The sequence below is a fragment of the Sycon ciliatum genome, chromosome 1, assembly GCF_964019385.1.
Source record: "Sycon ciliatum chromosome 1, ocSycCili1.1, whole genome shotgun sequence".
Lineage (NCBI taxonomy): Eukaryota > Metazoa > Porifera > Calcarea > Leucosolenida > Sycettidae > Sycon > Sycon ciliatum.
This window is the reverse complement of record NC_088643.1, coordinates 93,736,352-93,755,908: the sequence shown is the minus strand read 5'-3', so window position 1 is coordinate 93,755,908 and position 19,557 is coordinate 93,736,352. Positions and strand designations below refer to the sequence as shown.

The window sequence follows — 19,557 nt, the reverse complement described above, 5'->3', positions numbered from 1 at the left end:
TGAGTAGACCCCCCTCCCCCTCCACAATACATGTGTGAGTAGACCCCCCCCCCCTCCACAATACATGTGTGAGTAGACCCCCCTCCCCCTCCACAATACATGTATGAGTAGACCCCCCCCTCCACAATACATATGTACACACATAAGCGTGTAGAGTACCTGGACAAACCGTTCCATTGCCGGAGTAGCCAATAGCACACGTGCAGAAGTGACTACCAACGCTGTTCTCGCAGAATGCGTTCACATCACAGTTATTCATACCAGTCGAGCACTCATTCACATCTGCCATGATCAACAACACAACAGGAAAGACAGAGAAAACACAGAGGCTTTGTTTTGCTACATATTGACATGCTCTGTGAATCCACCATACACATCTAGCCATAAGCAAGGGTGATCACTAGGATTTACCATGGAATCATAGCACACAGGATTTACCATGGAATCATAGCACACAGGATTTACCATGGAATCATAGCACACAGGGAGAAGACATGGAATCATAGCACACAGGGAGAAGACATGGAATCATAGCACACAGGGAGAAGACATGGAATCATAGCACACAGGGAGAAGACATGGAATCATAGCACACAGGGAGAAGACATGGAATCATAGCACACAGGGAGAAGACATGGAATCATAGCACACAGGGAGAAGACATGGAATCATAGCACACAGGGAGAAGACATGGAATCATAGCACACAGGGAGAAGACATGGAATCATAGCACACAGGGAGAAGACATGGAATCATAGCACACAGGGAGAAGACACACGCGACTGTAATACTAAGTCGTGTGTGTTTCGACACAGGGCTGCACAGGGCTGCACAGGGCTGCACAGGGCTGCCCGTTACTGTGTCCCTTGAAGCAGCAGGGCAAAAGAATGCACGCTCACAAATGGCTTCACTTGTCTAGACTGATCTTGGGGAAAGGCTACGATTGCGAGTTGCATGGACTATAGATCATGTAGGCTTGGCTATGTTCTAGGGTACTTGCAGGTAGGTTTCCACTCGGTCATCACATTGAAATCATATTATTCAGCCACTGTGTATGTATGTATGTATGTATGTACAATACATACACAATGCAACTTCGACGTGGCGATGGGATCGTACGATGGAGCAGAGATATGTGAGCTCGTCGGTGCTTTCCTATTGAGCAAGTTGTCTGTGCACGTTGATGAGGCCGGAATTGGACTTTACAGAGACGACGGCCTTGCCGTGCTGAAAAATGCACCAGGGCCAGTTGCCGACCGCACGAGGAAGTCCATTATCGAAGTATTCAAGCAGTTTGATCTAAAAATCACTATCGACGTTAATCTTTCGACAGTGAATTTCCTAGACGTCACGCTCAGCCTCGACACCGGGAAATTCCAGCCGTATCGTAAACCTGGAGACGCACCTCTCTACGTCAACGCCATGTCCAATCACCCACCATCCATACTACGGAACATCCCTGATATGATCGCTCGACGTGTCTCAAGCATATCTGCCGACAGCGGCGTATTCGCCGATGCTGCCCCTGCATATCGCAATGCATTAGCGGCCAGCGGATTACCTGCCAACATCAAGTACATTGACCCAACGCCACCTGCTGCAATGAACGGCAGCAAGCAAAAAAGAAAAAGGAAACGGAATGTGGTGTGGTTTAACCCGCCATACTCCAAGAGTGTCCGGACCAACATCGCCGGCACCTTCCTCCGGCTGATCGACAAGCATTTTCCTAAGGGTTCCAAAATGAACAAAATCTTCAACCGCTTCAATGTGAAGGTGAGCTACTCCTGTTTGCCGAATATGGCCCACATTATCAGTGGCCACAATAAGCGTCAATTGTGCGTCCAGGAACCGGACAAGCCGTGCAACTGCCGTCGCAAGGACCAGTGCCCTCTCAACGGAGCGTGCCAAGCAACCAGCATAGTCTACGCGGCGGAGGTGTCGAGTGATGGCCACAGCGATGGGCCCAAAACCTACATTGGCAGTACGGAGCCTCCATTCAAGCTTCGATACGGGAACCACAAGACATCCATCAAGCTTCCTGGATACCGCAAATCCACGGGCCTCTCAAAGCATGTGTGGGAATTAAAAGATAATGGCAAGACGCACGACATCAAGTGGCGAGTGGTCCAGAAGGCCAAGGCCTACAGCAACATAACAAAAAGATGCAGCCTGTGCCTCGAGGAGAAGGCGAGAATAATCACTGCCGACAGGAGATCGAGCCTCAACAAGCGGTCGGAGTTGATATCCAAATGTCGACATCAAAATAAATTCATGCTGTCAACACCGATAACATGATCTTCTCGGCACCCTGCCTCCAGGCAGTAGGGCCAGTTGATAGCTCTCTGCCGCCTTGTCACCATCATCATCTTTGCACCGCGGAACTCACTAGCTAGGCCAGCTCAGTTTTATCACCTTTATCCTTTATCACCTTAGTACCGCGATCCTTACTGGCTATGACACTGAATCGGATATGAGTTGATAGCGCCCCTAGCGCTTTCTGTTATCCTTGTCCCGCCATACTGGGCTTTAAATAGTGGGTTATTTTTCTTGATGTTCATATCACCTGATGAGTGCCTGAGATGGCATGAAACTTTAAGTTGTGACTGATCAAGCCATCTGTTGTTCTGACTAGTGTATGTATGTATGTATGTACGTATGCAGGCGCGTGCACCGTATGAGTTTTTTGGTGTCTGGAAACCACCTTTTTTCGGGCAATCTTGCCAAAGGAAAAGCGTGCCTACGCTCGTACTGGATTGGTTATTCTGCATACGCGTCGATCGACGGGCAGTTTACAGTACATTGACTATGTCCTTATTTCGAAGTGAGAGAGAGTTGCTTTGCATGCAGTTCAAAATACATTATTCTCTCTTTCTTCAGTGGAGAGTAGCCACAGAGAGATCGATCTCTAGGCTAGCTCTGGTTCGCTCCTGGATTGGCGATGACGTTCAAGAAATCTGTTTTGCCTCGAAATTTGAGTCCAGCACGCACGATGCAAGTCAGTTCAAGGATATGATTGACGATATCTCCTTCCAAACTGTTGACTCAAATCAAGATGACAGCCTTTCGTTCTCGCTCATGTGCGCAGCAGAGATGTTCGTCAAAAACGTTGTCGACTGGAAGACGTAAAAATGTGCGTCCATGATCCACTTGCGCTGCTTCAGAACGAAGCGCTGCTCGGGCCGCGACTCAAGGACGCGGGGCTTCGCTTTTCTCCCGCGAGCTTCCATCGAAGCAAGGTCCATAACTCTTTATTGAAATCATGTGGAACATTGCCAATACATGCCGAAAACTTCGTCATAAGAACAGAAAGAAAAATACGTCGAATGTAAGCAGTGTTTTGATGTAACAAACATGCCTGCATGGAGTGGACTAGTGAAGTACCATAGACATAGTGTTATACTTATAGACTGTAGTGTATACATGTAGCCTGGGCGGCTAGGCCTATCAAACTTTTACGGGTTTGACAAACATGTGATTGTATATTTGTATATGAGTGCATTGACCTTTGCACCCTCTTTGCAAATACTTTTTGAAGTGCTGGTATGTAAAAGGTAACCCGTTTTATCCTGCTACCGGTTATACATGTACCAACATTTCCATGTAACATCGTCCCCTCCCTCCATTCCTCGTTAATCTTATTTCTCATTCCTCGTTACTCTTATTCCTGTCCTTTCTACCCCTGTACCTGGTTGCCCTCTCAGACGCGTTTGTGCCGGCATGATCTGATGATAGCAGTCGGACGAGCCCCGCATCTCATCAGCACCAGTGTTCATTGGTTCCCTGCACCCCTGATCTTGAGTCCCCCCCCCCCCCCCCCCTAGCCTCCTCCCTAGCCCTCGCCGTTAACTCCGACGGGATGTTCGGGGATGCTCATGTGCACAAAATACATTATTATACAGTGGGTCTCCAGAATTTTTTTTACCAACTCTAGAAACCCCCCTTTCAAGACTCGGTGCACGCCACTGCTATGTATGTATGTATGTATGTATGTATGTATGTATGTATGTATGTATGTATGTATGCATGCATGCATGCATGCATGTATGTATGTATGTATGTATGTATGTATGTATGCATGTATGTATGTATGTATTTATGTATGTATGTATGTATGCATGTATGTATGTATGTATGTATGTATGTATGTATGTATGTATGTACGTATGTATGTATGTATGTATGTATGTATGTATGCATGTATGTATGTATGTATGTCTTACAGTATGTATGTATGTATGTGTATTTTTATTTGAATTCGCAAGTACACACGGGATACAAGCCCAATTACACTAAACTCACCCTGGCAGAAAAATCCATTTCCAAAATATCCTTCACGACAAACACACTCAAAGGATCCCGGAGAGTTGATGCACATTCCTCTCTGGACATGGCATGACGCATCTCCATTGTCACATTCCTCAATATCTGAAACAGTTCACATGGAAAACAAGGCTAGCAAGTGAGGGAGTATGTGTGAACTAAGGACTTATTGTGAGTGGTGTTGTTGTCGGTAAAGCATGAGACTCTTAATCTCAGGGTCGTGGGTTTGAGCTCCACGTTGGGCGCCAAGTGTTGTCAGCTAAAAAGAAGACGAGCTACACTCCTCTTGCGCGACCGCGCCACACACCAAAAGGCCATGCAAGTTACTGGTTGAGAGAGAGAGGCACACTATCTAGTGGCAGGTTCCCCTTCTCTCCACCGTCCTTACCCTGACAGAATACACCGTCACCACGGTAACCAGTAAAGCAAGCACAGGTAAACGACCCAGGTGTGTTTGTACAGGTTGCAGTCTCGTTGCAGTTGTGAGTGCCCAGTGTGCACTCATTCAGGTCTGCACACAGCAACATGCACACAGCATAGACACATGCACACAGCAACATGTAGCAACACAGACACACGCACACAGCACAGAATGACACACAGCATAGACACATGTACACGGCACAGAATGACACACAGCATAGACACATGTACACGGCACAGAATGACACACAGCATAGACACATGTACACGGCACAGCACAGGATGACGCACAGCATAGACATACCCTATTTCCCCGATTATAAGTCGCACCCCCATTTTCAGGTTTGAGCAATAGTGTTGCGATATATTCACTTCAGTAGTAAGTCATGCTCGATTGTAAGTCGCACCCCCTTTTTTACCCTGAATTTTAGTGCAAAAAGGTGAGACTTATAATCGGGGAAATGCGGTATGCACACAGTATATACATGCACACAGCCATGCACACAGCCATGCACACAGCCATGCACACAGCCATGCACACAGCCCATGCACACTGCCCAGAGCACAGCCATGCACACAGCCCAGAGCACAGCCATGCACACAGCCCATGCACACAGCCCAGAACACAGCCATGTACACAGCCCATGCACACAGCCCATGCACACAGCCCAGAGCACAGCCATGCACACAGCCATGCACACAGCCATGCACACAGCCCATGCACACAGCCCAGAGCACAGCCATGCACACAGCCCAGAGCACAGCCATGCACACAGCCCATGCACACAGCCCATGCACACAGCCCAGAGCACAGCCATGCACACAGCCCAGAGCACAGCCATGCACACAGCTTACGGCACAAACACATGCACACAGCACAGACACACCACAGACATGACACGTATCATGCGCAATCCCTCTAATACCGCTGTCACTAAAGTGCCACAATACGTCACCATCAAATATTGAATGCATGAGTAATGGATGTGTGTGAATACGCTGGCATCCACTGGCATCCAGAGTGCACTGGATAACACCTTACACAGCTATGCTCAGATGGCGGTGCAGGGTACGTGTTGGGAAGGGAAGGAGGGGGAGGGGAGGGAAGGGGAGGGGAGGGAAGGGGAGGGAAGGGGAGGGGAGGGGAGGGAAGGGGAGGGAAGAGGAGGGAAGGGGAGGAAGGGGAGGAAGGGGGTACAAGCTACTAGTGTCTAATAGCACTATTCAGGGGCGTCGGAAGGGATTTCAGTGTGGTACAGTCAGCCATCTGAAGTACAATTTACTCGTGGGGGAGTGGTGGCTGAGCCGAAAATGTCGGAAATTTGGAGCCCAAATCAGTGCATTTTATTGATTCACGGGGTACTTGGGGCAAATAGTGGTACGGTCAATACCGTAGTGACCGTGCCGAGTGCGACGCCCCTGCTATTGCCTGCCCTGTTGGAAGCAGCAGCAGTGGTAGTGGAGGCAGAACAACGAAATTAAGTTCCTTAAACCCAGTTCCTTTACCCCAATCTTGACTGTGGCTCACTTTGGCATGACAGCCATAGTGACTACTGTCTAGACAACCATGACAACCATGTAGGGAGGGCCCGAATATGCTTGCGCATATTTTCGCATATTTTGGTCCGTTTGACACAAGGTCACATAAAGTAGCAAATCTAGCATCTTGTACCAAATGTAGCATATTTTGCTACAAGGAGCAAAGAATTCGCATAATTATAGGGCAAATTGCGGAAATGGACAAGGAAACTTATCACGGCACGCTCGGTCAGGGAACACTTCCAAACTTACCCCGGAAGGAAAATGCTCATCCAAACACGGGGCGAAAATTTGACCTGAGAAGAGAGTGTCCGCAACTCAAGGTCGCATAAAGTAGCAAATCTAGCATATTGTACCAAAATATGCTACAAGGAGCAAAGAATTCGCATAATTATCACTGATATCAGTTCATAATTTGAGCATATTTTTCTGCTTTTGTGTGATTTCGAAGCATATTTTGAAGCAAGTGGCCAATATGCGAAAAGCATAATATGCGAAAATTTTGAGCATATTTGGGCCCTCCCTACAACCATGATAACCATGACAACCATGTCAAACATGATAATCATGTCAAACATGATAACCATGACAACCATGACAACCATAGTGAACCATTATCTAGAGGACGGCACTCACCTTGACATGATCTACCATCACCTACAAATCCAGAGCGACACGAGCAGCTGAATGACCCCGCAATGTTCTGACAGTCAGCATTCGGATCGCAGTCATGTGCACCAATGCTACATTCATCGATATCTGTGTGACATAATACATTACATGCGCTACGGAGATGTGTTGAAGCTAGGTGTCAGGACGTCGAATGTCTCAGTACTCTGTCAGTTTTGTGCCTAGTTGTTGCACTTTCTGACTGTACATAGTATCTAGTTACAGTGGTGGAGAGTTACTCTTAACTCGTTTCCATATGTCCTTTTCCTTTCTACTTTTATTATTGGCTCAATACCCGAGTTTCATCATATATTACATCATACCAAGAGTAGATAAACAAGAGTGTGCAACTCGCGGATGGGTTGGCCCACGGCGGAATTTTTTGTTGACGTAATCTTTTCGACGACGCACGCGCTGCGAGCCTTTTGGAGAGTTTTCCCTCGTGCACTTGGCTGGGCTTTACACTACAAGGTCGGTGCCCAGCACGTGCTCTCACACTGCTCTGCGGCAGAATCCGCGTTTCTCTGAAAAAAGGTGACGTAAACAAAAAATTCCGCCGTGGGCGCGGGGTATCCGCAGATTGTGCAGGAGAGATCCGGAGTTGCACACTCTTGTTTATCTACTCTTGCTTATACATAAAAGCACGTGTAGACAGTGTAGTGCCGGTATACAGCACGACAGCAGTACATGTATAAGGTATAAGGACTGCTCTGGTGACCAGCCAAAAAATATAAGTTTCCATGCATGGCATGGTAAGTGAAGTTAGCAACCCACCAACATACTTGCATTGTACTTGCCATAACGCATCACGTGCACATGCAGAACACGCACTCTGAACTCCCGCACTTCGGCACGGGAGCATGCGCATTACTCCAGCTCTCGATGCTGTTTCTTCTTCATCCTTGCTGCGCCGACAGTCAGATGGCCTGACAACCTTGGCCAGTTTTTTGAGCACGCGTGGCCACATGGCCGGGCCTTATTCCCAACCCCCGTTTCCTAATATCCGATGTTCTGGTGTTGGCATTGTGCCCAAGACGTCTGGCGGCGTACGCGTCATCATGCATTTATCTGCCCCTAGTGGCTCTAGCATTAACGATGGCATTTATCCCGACGAATTCTCCCTGCATTATGTTACGGTAGATGACGCAATACACTGCATTTTCCAGCACAGCCCTGGAGCTCTCCACTCTAAAGTTGACATGAAGCACGCCTTCCGGCTCTGCCCGGTTTCCCCTGATGACTGGCCCCTACTTGGCATTTTTTGGGAAGGTTCGTACTATGTCGATAAGGCACTACCATTTGGCCTCAGATCCTCCCCATTTCTGTTCAACAGGCTAGCCGACGCTGTGGCATGGATTGCAGTTATTAATTACGATATAGTTGATTTGCTGCATTACCTAGATGATTTCTTTCACGTCCAGCTGCCCAGCTCCATAGCTATTCTCAAATTCAAGACCCTGCTGGCTGTATTTGATATGCTGAACATCCCATTGGCCGACGGAGAGGACAAAGTGTGCCCGCCGTCAACTTTAATAACATTCCTGGGTATCGAGCTCGACACAGCCGCCAGGGAGCTGCACCTCCCCGCTGCAAAACTGGCGGAACTACAATCAGCACTTGTCGTGTGGCTGTCAAAGCAGATGTGCACCAAGAGGGACCTGCTGTCCCTGGCCGGTAGCCTGTCTTTCGCAGCCAAAGTCATTCCAGCGGGTCGCACATTCTGCGACGCTTGTTCGACAGCGCAGCAACGCTCCCCAGCCTGGATGCACCGGTAGCCGTGCCCTCGGAGGTAAGGCTTGATATCCTGTGGTGGGATGCTTGTATTAGTCAATGGAATGGCCGGAAGCCTCTCATGGAGCCGTCCTGGAGCACAGCCGAAGACATCGGGCTGTACACCGACGCTTCAGATCGACACGGTTTCGGTCTGGTTTTCGGCAGCAAGTGGTCCTATGGCGTATGGTCTCCTGACCAAGCTGAGCACACTATCGAATGGAAATAGTTGTACGCCGTGATGTTGTCCCTCTGTACCTGGGCACACACGCTGGAGGACAGACGAGTGCTACTCTACACTGACAACGAAGCAATCTGCCACATTTGGCGCTCTGGCACGTCCCCCAATAGAGCAGTCATGGACCTGGTCAGGGCCGGCTTATTGAAAGCTGCCCAGCATAACATTGTCCTCTTGCTTCGTCACATCGCCGGATATTGCAATGATCTTGCTGATGCTCTCTCCCGTCTGCAGGTACAGCGCTTCCGGACCCTCAACTCACCCGCCGATGCAGCGCCTACACCACCAGTGCAGTCCACCCTCCATCAGTTGATGACGCAGCCATGGAGCTCATCCGCCACGGCCTGGCAGACAACTCCAGCACGACGTACGCTTCAGTGCAGCGTTCCTACGAACGCTTTGCTGCGCTACCGCAGGTCGCGCCGTATCCGGTGACTGAGCCTTGTCTGATTAACTTTCTGAATCGGAAATTCTCGTCTGGCTTGTTGGGCTTGTCTCTGAAACTCTACACCCAGGCGCTGAGACATCAGCACGTCCTGCAGGGCCTCTGCCTGGATGTGTTTGCCTCGCCGCGTGTCAGGCTGCTCCAGCAGGGGCCCCTGAGATCTCAGACTGCAGTCCGGAAAGTGCTAACGGCTGCGACCTTGGACGATCTGGCCGGCGTACAGCACTACCTGCGGTCTACTGTGCCTAGCCCGCACAACCGCGCTATGTTCTGGAGCGCCGTGACTCTGGCTTTCCACGGGTTGCTCAGAGTCAACGAATACACCAACACGCCACGGGGTGCCGGCCTCGAAAACAATTATGCCACTATCCACCCAGACCGCATAGAGGGGTTCGAACCTAGGAATCTGTATCCACACAAGCTCTACAAATAAATACTCCTTTACTGCGAAAAATATACTTTCCATCAAAATGCGACTCCTACATAGCTACCTGTTGTTGTATACACCGGTACATCGATCGATCGATTTCTTTTTGAGAATTATTTTAGTATTTCAAGATCGCCAATTTATTTGAATTTAGGAGTCGACGCCGTCTTCTATCAGCTTTCACAGGCGTCTGCTTTTCTCAAAAATGTCGTCGAAGTCACACGGATAGCTTTGCCAAGTCATGGCCTTGGGAATGAGTCTGTGTCGATGTTGTTTTCGTCACATCGTGAGAGTAAATTGCATTCGCGGCAGCTCAAAGAAACCATTTTATTGGTTACAAAACGAATTGGGACGCGCGCATCCCGCTTGTCAACATTTACCACACTTTCGACATGTCCTCTCTGACTCCGAGGAAGAACTCGCTTGTTGTAAACCAGACGTACATGTACCGACGTCAGCGAGTTGTCATTTTTCATGCTTTCGCGCGGAATGTTTCTTCGAGTTCACAGTGAGTTTTTCCAGGCAGCGCTCGAGCGCTCATACGGTAAGACGGCAAACTCCCCGGCCGATCGCCAGGATTGTTAATCTTTTTGAAACTGACTGTAGTTGGCTAAGAGCTAAACTGCCCTGCAAAACGTCAATCCACACAACATATTTATTTATTTATTTATTTTGACTAGTTTGAGGGAAAGACACAAACGGGAAAAGTCTGAAGAATAAATTGACTGTCACCACCAGGACTCGAACCAGGGACCCTCGCTTGTAGCTAGTGATGCTCAAACCACTGAGCTATGGTGCAGTCGTCATCCCAGCAGAGACCGTTCAACATCCTCTTCAGACTTCGTAACTCACACTTCCTGTTATTAATTATTTGATTTATTTATTGCAACATCTCAAGACTCCGTGGAAACACAGGTCAATGACAATACACCAGTGACACTGACACTGACACTGGGAGTGCAGGTTAGACATGGGTCTGCTTCAACAGCAACTATGGTTAGAAGTTACTATCATCAGGGATTGGCTACCTGACTTCAGGTGGGGGGGGGGGCAAAGACGATGAGGGAAAGGAGATGAGTATCTCCGTCACTATGTTCGCCGGCCAAGTAGTCAATGTTTTCCTCCATATTTTTAATCTGCTGCACAGAACAGAGCCATGTACTGTTGCGATGGTAGTACACATACCTTCACACATCCGCCCGTTGCCTTCAAATCCAGCATTACATGTGCAGGCAAACGACGCCGGTGTATTGCGACAGGTAGCCCGGGTGAGATCGCACAGGTGCGTTCCCAGAGCGCATTCATCTATATCCGTACATGAAACTCCATTACCAGTGTACCCTGGTCGACACCTGCATGGACACGTGCACAGACAGACATCATACAGTGGTACACCCATACACACACATCATACCGGGGTACACGTGCACAGACATCACAGAGTGATGCATGTACACACACACATCATACAGTGGTGCATACACACACACATCATACAGTGATACACACACATCATACAGTGATGCATACACAGACACATCATACAGTGGTACACATATACACACATCATACAGTGATGCAAGAACAATTCAAACAGGAGCAAACATATTGTTCTCGAGACTCTCCAACAGATATTGCGTGACATTCGACTCTCCAACAGATATTGCATGACATTCTACTCTCCAACAGATATGGCGTGACATTCGACTCCCCAACAGATATCACGCGACATTCGACTCTCCGACAGATATTGCATGACATTCGACTCTCCAGCAGATATCGCGTGACATTCGATATAGCAGATCAAATGTCAAATCCAGTACATCATTGCTCTATTGCTAAAACGAGCTCAAAGGTCAAATCAACTGCTGCCCGTAATACACTACTGCACGGGACAAAGGGAGTTTTCCGTGCAGTATACTGCACTCTCTGCAAGACCACCGATTGGCTCAATCCATGGCAACAGTCACAAGGGATGCAATACTATAGCAGCAATGGTGACATTCGGTGGCAGTCATTCATACTGGGCATGAACGTGATGTCAGAAGTTTGCGGACAATTAGAAAAGTCAACAACTACTTCAACAACTACTTCTGGGTTAAATTGGATCCACTCTGCCCATCTCAGAATATACCGTATTTCCCCGTAAGTTAGTTCTCCCCAATGACTTAGTACCCCCTATAAAAAATACACTTTCCACTGCCGAGGTTATCACCCCGAAAGACAGTTCCCCCCGAAAGATAGTAAGTTCGTACCCGTCCTACATGTACAGACACCGTACAGTACATACATCATATGCACGGACACTAGAGTTGCGCAGGCTTCCCACTGCGTGTCAGTTACCCCCGAAAAAAAAGTACTCCCCGAAAGATAGTACCACCCCCGAAAGTTAGTACTCATGTGGCTGCTAAGTTCGAAAGTTAGTACGTACTAACTTACGGGGAAATACGGTAGTATGTAGTGCATGGGCCCCTCGTCGTGTCGCAAACAGGTAGGTTTGTTCTGTACCAGGAGTGGGTCGAGGAGTTGGAGTGCCAAGGCCAGTTACTACCAGCAAATGTGTTACCCTGCCGTGAAGTAAAACCACCCAAAGAAGCACGGATCCATACAAAAACTGGATCAATGTAGATGCAAAAGGTGGCGCTGCCATGACTCTAGGCTGAGTGCGACATAGCATGTTCAACTCCGGCTATTGCATAGTGGCTGAGACATAGCATGTCCCATCCCAGCTATCACCTAGTGACTTACGTGCAGAAATACGATGCTAGCGTGTTGGTACAGTCAGCATTGCTATCGCAGAGTGTCGTATCTTGACATTCATCGATATCAGCACACTGCCGTCCATCTCCCGTATAGCCAGCTATACACATACATGTGAAAGCCCCGGGCGTGTCTGTGCACGTTGCCGCAAAACTACAGTTGTGCGTTTGTTGTACACATTCATCAATATTGTCACACACAACACCGTTACCAGAGAAGCCGGCCTGGCATGTGCACATAAATGATCCGGCCGTATTAGCACAGTCGGCATTGTCATCGCAATTATCCAAGTTTTCATCGCATTCATTGATGTCCACACAGTTCAAACCATCACCACGGTAACCCACAAGACATGCACATGTGAACGAGCCGGGTGTATCGGTACAGGTAGCAGCTGCATGACAATCATCAATGTCTTCTGTACATTCATTGATATTCACACAAACAACACCATCACCACTGAAGCCAGAGTTGCATTGACATGTGAATCCGGGTACTTGATTTGTACAGATAGCATTGTCATGGCAACTGTCCGTCTGCAAAGTACATTCATCAATATCCTGACACTGTTGTCCAGTACCAGTGAATCCAGGAAGACATGAACATGTCCATGAACCAACGGTGTTTGCACAGTTTGCGTTTACATCACAATCATCACTGCCCTCAAGACATTCATTGATCTCCTGGCAGACAACTCCGTTGCCACGGAAACCAGCATTGCACCGGCACTCAAAGGACCCTATGGTGTTGGTACAGATGGCGTTGGCATGGCAATTGTCAATGCCGAGGGCACACTCATCCAGATCAGAGCAGACATTCCCGTCACCACTAAATCCAGCACGGCAGACACACTGATGAGATCCCATTGTGTCCGTACACTCCGCAAACGCTGAGCAACGATGAGTTCCATCGCTACACTCGTCTATGTTAGCGCAGGTGAGACCGTTGCCGGTAAAGCCACTCTGACATGCGCAGCTGAATGAACCTGGTGTGTTGCTACAATCAGCATTGGCATCACACCGATGTGTGCCCAGAACACATTCATTCTGATCTGAACAGTCAGGATGTGGAACACAGTAATTGGCGGAGAGAAATACACAATACATGAATGAAAAATGTTCCAAAACTATTATTAACACAAGCATCTGCATGCCGCACTCACACAACGAGCAACCAGTTTGGGGAATAGGAGGGTTTGTCAATTGCTTTGCCAGGCTCCGAGTGAGTGACAGCTTAGAGCTGTGTGAATGTGTGTGTATGGCAGCTGGGCAGGGCCCTGCTGCGGAGGCTGAGTGAGCCGTATGGAGGCAGCCGGGCAGGGCCCGGCTGCGGAGGCTGAGTGAGCCGTATTGAGAGGCTGAGTGAGCCGAGGCTGAGTGAGCCGTCTGAGTGTGAGAGGCTGAATGAGCCGTATGAGGAGCCTGGTAAGCAAGGTTGACTCCCCTCCATGTATTTACAGAGTTTCGCCGGTAGACGGCATCGGTGTAGTTATTGTAGGCCGGTATGATAATGGATACCGACAGGAGAGAACTAGAATAGGAAACATGATGATGACAATAGTGGAGTGGGTGGGTGGGTTGAGAAAGTAATCCACTGCCAATGCGGACAAAGCAAGAACTGAAGTCAGGAACAGTGGACTTCGGAGAACAATGAGCGTGTGAGAGTTTGTTGGGAACAGAGCATGCGCCTTCTGTGTTAACATATTTTTTGCGCGTGCGCAAAAAATCATGAGAATCGACAATGCTGCTGGTGCTACATTCCCATGCAATCTACGGGAATATTTGTACTTACCCACATGTACATGTGCAGGTTTGGAAAGACACTACCATTTCGAGTAGATGCGCTCTAGTGTTGTCTACAGGAAATGGCAGATTCTACTTTTCTCTACATTCTTATACACGCTGTACGACACGGTAATCTCTGAGTAGAAGGAGACTAAATGAACTCATCCTAAGAGCTCATTCTTTGGCCCTCTTTTCAACACCCTATATCTCTCACACATATGATTTAGGTCCAAACTACTTCTGTGATATTGTAGTCCTGCTGGAGCCTGTCTGGTTGTGCAGGCCATAGTTGGATCAAACCGCTGGCCGCTAACAATGTGTTTGAAGATGTAATAGGTGTATGTATGCTACGACCTGAATACTCACCATTCATATTTCCCGCTCGTTCCCCTTGGCAATGTGCACTCACATAGAAGAGCGCATGCTCCAGTTCTGTTGTAGTCTTGTCTTGAGTTGTCGTTGTCCTGTTCTCCTTCTGTTTACACTCTTATCGAATACTTCTAATTATCCAATCATAAAACCCCTGTGTTCCGGTGTGAGGGGGCATCATTAGCCGGGAGCAGCTAACACTGGTGGCAGCGGAAAACGTCCACCACTACATCGCTGGCGGAGTATGTACGCCTTCGGAGATCGCCGACTATGAAGTACCACGAAGGCCCACGCAAGTGAAACCATATCCTCATCCACTCTCTTCGTCAATATTTTCCTTTCTGCATTGTGTTTCTTTCTGCTCGTCGTTTTCTTGTTGCATGCATTGTTTACCATGGTTTACAGTCCATAGGTCAAGCATTGGCGCCAACCTGTCTGGCCAAACATTTTCGGAACATTTTCTGTGTCCGTGTTTTGTGCATACTGGCTGCTGTCTAGTGTCTTGTTAGGATATCAGCTAGCTGGGTAGTAGAGTCTAGCTACACTGTGTCCGTAGAGTAGTTGCCTATTTCAGTATTTGGAATTGTCTCTGCCAAATTTAGTTGTTTGCCGCTACGCACGATAGGTTACGTAATAGATTTAGATCGATAGTTGATCGAGGCGTCGATCGAGTCCACGGGAAATTTTTGCAGATAATTTTTTTTTTCGAAAATTCAAAAATACAAAAACAATTTTTTTTTCACAATGGGCCGTTCAGCGAAATCCAAGAGACAAGAAAAGCTAGAGCGTAGCTTCGCTGAAGCTGGCTGTGACATGAACATTGCTGAAGAGCGCGAGAGTTCGCCGGTACAGGGGTTGTCCCATCGTTTTCGTTTGCCGGACACAGACACACCACATGCACGTCCACTGCCGAAGCCAGTTTTGCTTCCTGAGACATTCGGAAATCAGCCAGGCCAAGATTTCACCACGTACATGAGGCATTTCGTCCACACATGCGAGTTGAGTGGGTACGACGACGACCAAAAGCTACGGCTACTACCTGCTCGCCTTGTTGGTACAGCTCATGAGATGTTCACCGAAATTCTAACTCACACGCCTGACATGAACTTTTCCGACACAGTCGAGGCTCTGCATGTCCGTCTTGAGCCGCCCCAGCAAGCATTGATGCACGAGGCCAGTCTTCGCCAGCGAGTGAAGCTGGCGAGTGAAACTCAGCACGGGTATGCCACGGAACTTCGTCGGCTCGCTCGTCGAGCCTACCCAGGACAACAAGGTGCACTGCTTGATTCAATGCTTTTGCAACTTTTTATTGATGGCCAGGCATCGAAGGATTTGCGCTTGGCGTTGGCGTCACCTCGGCCCACTGATTTGGATGCGGCGGTCCAAAAGGCCATCGAGGTAGGTGCTATTTATGCTCGCGAGCAGGCCCGCACCGTACCTCACCAGTATGCACAGCACGTATTTGCTGCTGCTCCGGAAGTGAAGCCCGGTCGCACTGCTCATGGTCGTGACCCCTACACAGCAGTCGGTCCACTGAAGTCGGAATCTGAGCGAGACCAGTTGGCTTCGCTTTTGTCGAGATTTGATTCGCGTCTCTCTGCTTTGGAGGCGAAAATGGAGAGCGTGAGTCTGTATCGCCCCACCCGACCCCAGCAAGACCATGTACGTTTTGTTGCTCGTGGTGCTGGTGCCGGTGCGCCTAGCCGTGGTCGTGGTCGTGGCCAGAGTTTTGCGAGGCCTGTGCGTGGAGTGTGCCATGGATGTGGTGAAGAGGGCCACTTCATTGCATCTTGCCCGCACGCAAAAAACTAGGTTGGACTGGTGACACGGGGCCGCCGTCAGTCGTCCGAGTGGAGCCCCTCGAGGAGGTATGTGGTGCGATCTCACCCATTATTGTGCACGTTGATGTTTGTCTTTCGTCTTCGTCTTCGTCCCCTGTTGTTGCTCTTGTTGATTCTGGTTCAAGTGTGTCGTTAGTGCATTTTAAATTGTTGCCTAATTTGACAGAGCGACCTCCTCTAGAGTCTGCTCCGCGGTTGTGTGCAGTCAATGGCGCACAACTTCCTGTCGTTGGATCCATGGATCTGTGTATGTCGCTAGGAAATCTGTCTTTCCAGCACACGGTTGTTGTCTCTCCTGGTATTCACTGCGACATGATTCTTGGTTCCGATTTTTTGTTGCAGCATGGTGGTGTATTAGATATTGCTCGTGGTGTTGTGATGTTTGGCGATGTGTCTGTTCCGTTGCAGGTTTCTGGTTCTGGGTGTCCTCCGTCACGTACGCCCTATGATCGTATTGTTCCGCGTAATACTTCCCCCTCATGTAATACTCATACTCCTCATTCTGATGCATGCTCCGACGATGTACCTGTTTCGTCGTATTCTTCTCGTGTTGCCCTTGACGATGAGCTGTCTGTGCCTGCTGGCCATGTTGTGCTAGTACCATGTGTCTATGTGGATGCTTGTTCGGAAACTCTGGATTGTGTTGCTGATCCACTAGAGTCGTTTGTGGATAAGTTTCCTACGTTGTCGGTGACACCTGCACTTGTAACAGTGGGTCCCGATCACTCACACATTGTCATGACTATTGAGAATCACGCTGAGCATAATATTATTATACATAAAAACACCAATATTGCCGAACTGTCTCCTCTCATTATGGATGATGATGATGAAGATGACGCCGCCGTTTCATCCGTCACCACTGATCACACACCTGAACTCACAGAACAGCGCAAGGCTACCATTCATGAATACGTTAAATCACAACAAAACCTCTCATCCGAAACCAAAAGCATGCTCACCACACTCCTTATTGATAATCACGATTTATTTATCTTGCATGATGATGACTATGGCTACTGTGACATATTCCCTCATAAAATTAACACAGGACAAAATAACCCTATAAAACAACCTACCAGGCGGATTCCATATCACCGCCGGAAGGCTCTGCAAGATCTACTGAATACGCTGTTGAAGCAAGGCATAATACAAGAATCGATTAGTCCGTGGGCATCACCCATAGTATTGGTGCCAAAGAAGGATGGCTCTCTTCGACTCTGTATCGACTACAGGAAGTTGAACTCTGTCACCGAACCTGACGCCTACCCGATTCCAAGGGCGGATGACATGCTTGATTCCCTGTCTGGCTGTCGGTATTTCACGTCCCTTGACTTAGCGTCAGGTACTGGCAAATAGCAATGGAAGGAAGCGACAAGGCTAAGACGGCATTTACCACGCCACTGGGCTTGTTTGAGTTTAATGTTTTGCCGATGGGCTGCAGGAATGGCCCAGCGACATTTCAGCGCGTAATGGAAGCAGTCCTGAGTGGCTTATGTAACACACCGGCCCAGCCATTCTGCCGTGTGTTCTTTGATGATGTCCTGAATGCCAGCGAAACGCTGTCTGGCCAACTCCAGATTCTGCTGCCCGTATTCGCGCGAGTTCGGTCCGCTGGACTGCGGTTCAATCTGAAGAAATGCTCCTTCTTCCAGGAGGAGGTCACTTTCTTAGGACACCGCGTGTCAGCGGAGGGCATCTCCCCGGATGAGGCCAAACTCGTCGCGGTCAGGAACTGGAAGACTCCGAAATCTGTCACAGCTGTCCGCGAGTTCCTTGGCTTCGCTGGATATTATCGCCGCTTCATCCGTGGGTTCGCCCAGCGTGCTGCTCCGCTGACTGCTCTGACAGGCAAGAATGCTCGCTTTGCGTGGTCGAAAGCTTGCGAAGCGGCGTTCCAGGCTCTGAAGCGTTCGCTTGCCAGTGCGCCGGTGATGGCGTACCCCCAGTTTGAAGATTCAGCAGGTGCATTCATTCTGGACACCGATGCGAGCAATGTGTCGATTGGTGCAGTCCTCAGCCAGATCCAGGATGGAACTGAGCGACCAATTGGGTACGGCAGCCGTGTACTGACGAAAGCTGAGCGCAACTACGATGCTAGCGATCGTGAGGCCCTTGCTCTGGTCTATTTTGCGGAGTATTTCAGGCACTACTTGTTGGCACGACCATTTGTTGCCAGGACGGACAATACTGCGTTGACTGCACTCCGGAACCTGAAGGAACCCCGCGGACGGAAAGCACGTTGGCTTGACTGTTTGTCCGAATATGAATTCCGAGTCGTCCACCGTCCAGGTCGCCAACATCTGAATGCCGATGCTATGTCCCGCGTGGTGACCGATGTGCCGTCTCCTCCGCCGAGTCCGCCGTCTCTTGCCCGTGATGTTCCGTTGTCAGCTGCTGATGCAATGCCACTTGCTGCTGATGTTCCTCCGGCTGCCGAGATTCTTCCTCCGGCCGTTTTTGTTCGTCCTCCTGGTCCATCTGCCGCTGGACCGTCGTCACCTGATTGTTTCAAGCCTCAGAGTCTTCTTGCTCCGTGTGCCGATCCTGCTCTGTCTGAGTGTTTCACCCGATATGATGCTGCCAGTGGCAAGTTTGTTCGTCCGCCTGAAGCCGTTTCCCGTCCTCCCGACTGTCAACCGCCTGCCGTTACTGCTTCTTGTCCTGACCCGATTACGCTGTCCGATGATGATTTTCCGCCGCTACAGCCGCCGTCGTCTGCTCCGGTCCGTACTTCTTCTCCTGTTTCTCGTCGTTCTGGCCGTGTTCGCACTGCACCTGCTCGACTGGCTGACTATGTCCTGGACTGAGTTTATTATTTGGTTTGTTTTCTTTTGTTTGTTTCCTAGGTATTTCGTTCATTCCCGTGGACGTGAATTTTAGCTAGGGGGGCACAGTGTAATAGGTGTATGTATGCTACGACCTGAATACTCACCATTCGTATTTCCCGCTCGTTCCCCTTGGCAATGTGC

The 19,557-nt window shown here is 49.1% G+C and overlaps 1 protein-coding gene across 1 annotated transcript in view; it reads right to left on the bottom strand.

Moving 5' to 3' along the window:
* Positions 1-19,557, bottom strand: part of LOC135806581 (fibrillin-1-like) — a 36,273-nt gene that overhangs the window by 6,033 nt on the left and 10,683 nt on the right. Inside the window, exons 8-13 of the mRNA XM_065320776.1 lie at positions 12,580-13,642; positions 11,017-11,183; positions 6,919-7,041; positions 4,709-4,831; positions 4,300-4,425; positions 160-282 (exon numbers count right to left, since the gene is read on the bottom strand). Of these exons, the coding sequence (XP_065176848.1) occupies positions 160-282; positions 4,300-4,425; positions 4,709-4,831; positions 6,919-7,041; positions 11,017-11,183; positions 12,580-13,642 (1,725 nt within the window). The remainder of the gene's footprint in view (positions 1-159; positions 283-4,299; positions 4,426-4,708; positions 4,832-6,918; positions 7,042-11,016; positions 11,184-12,579; positions 13,643-19,557) is intronic.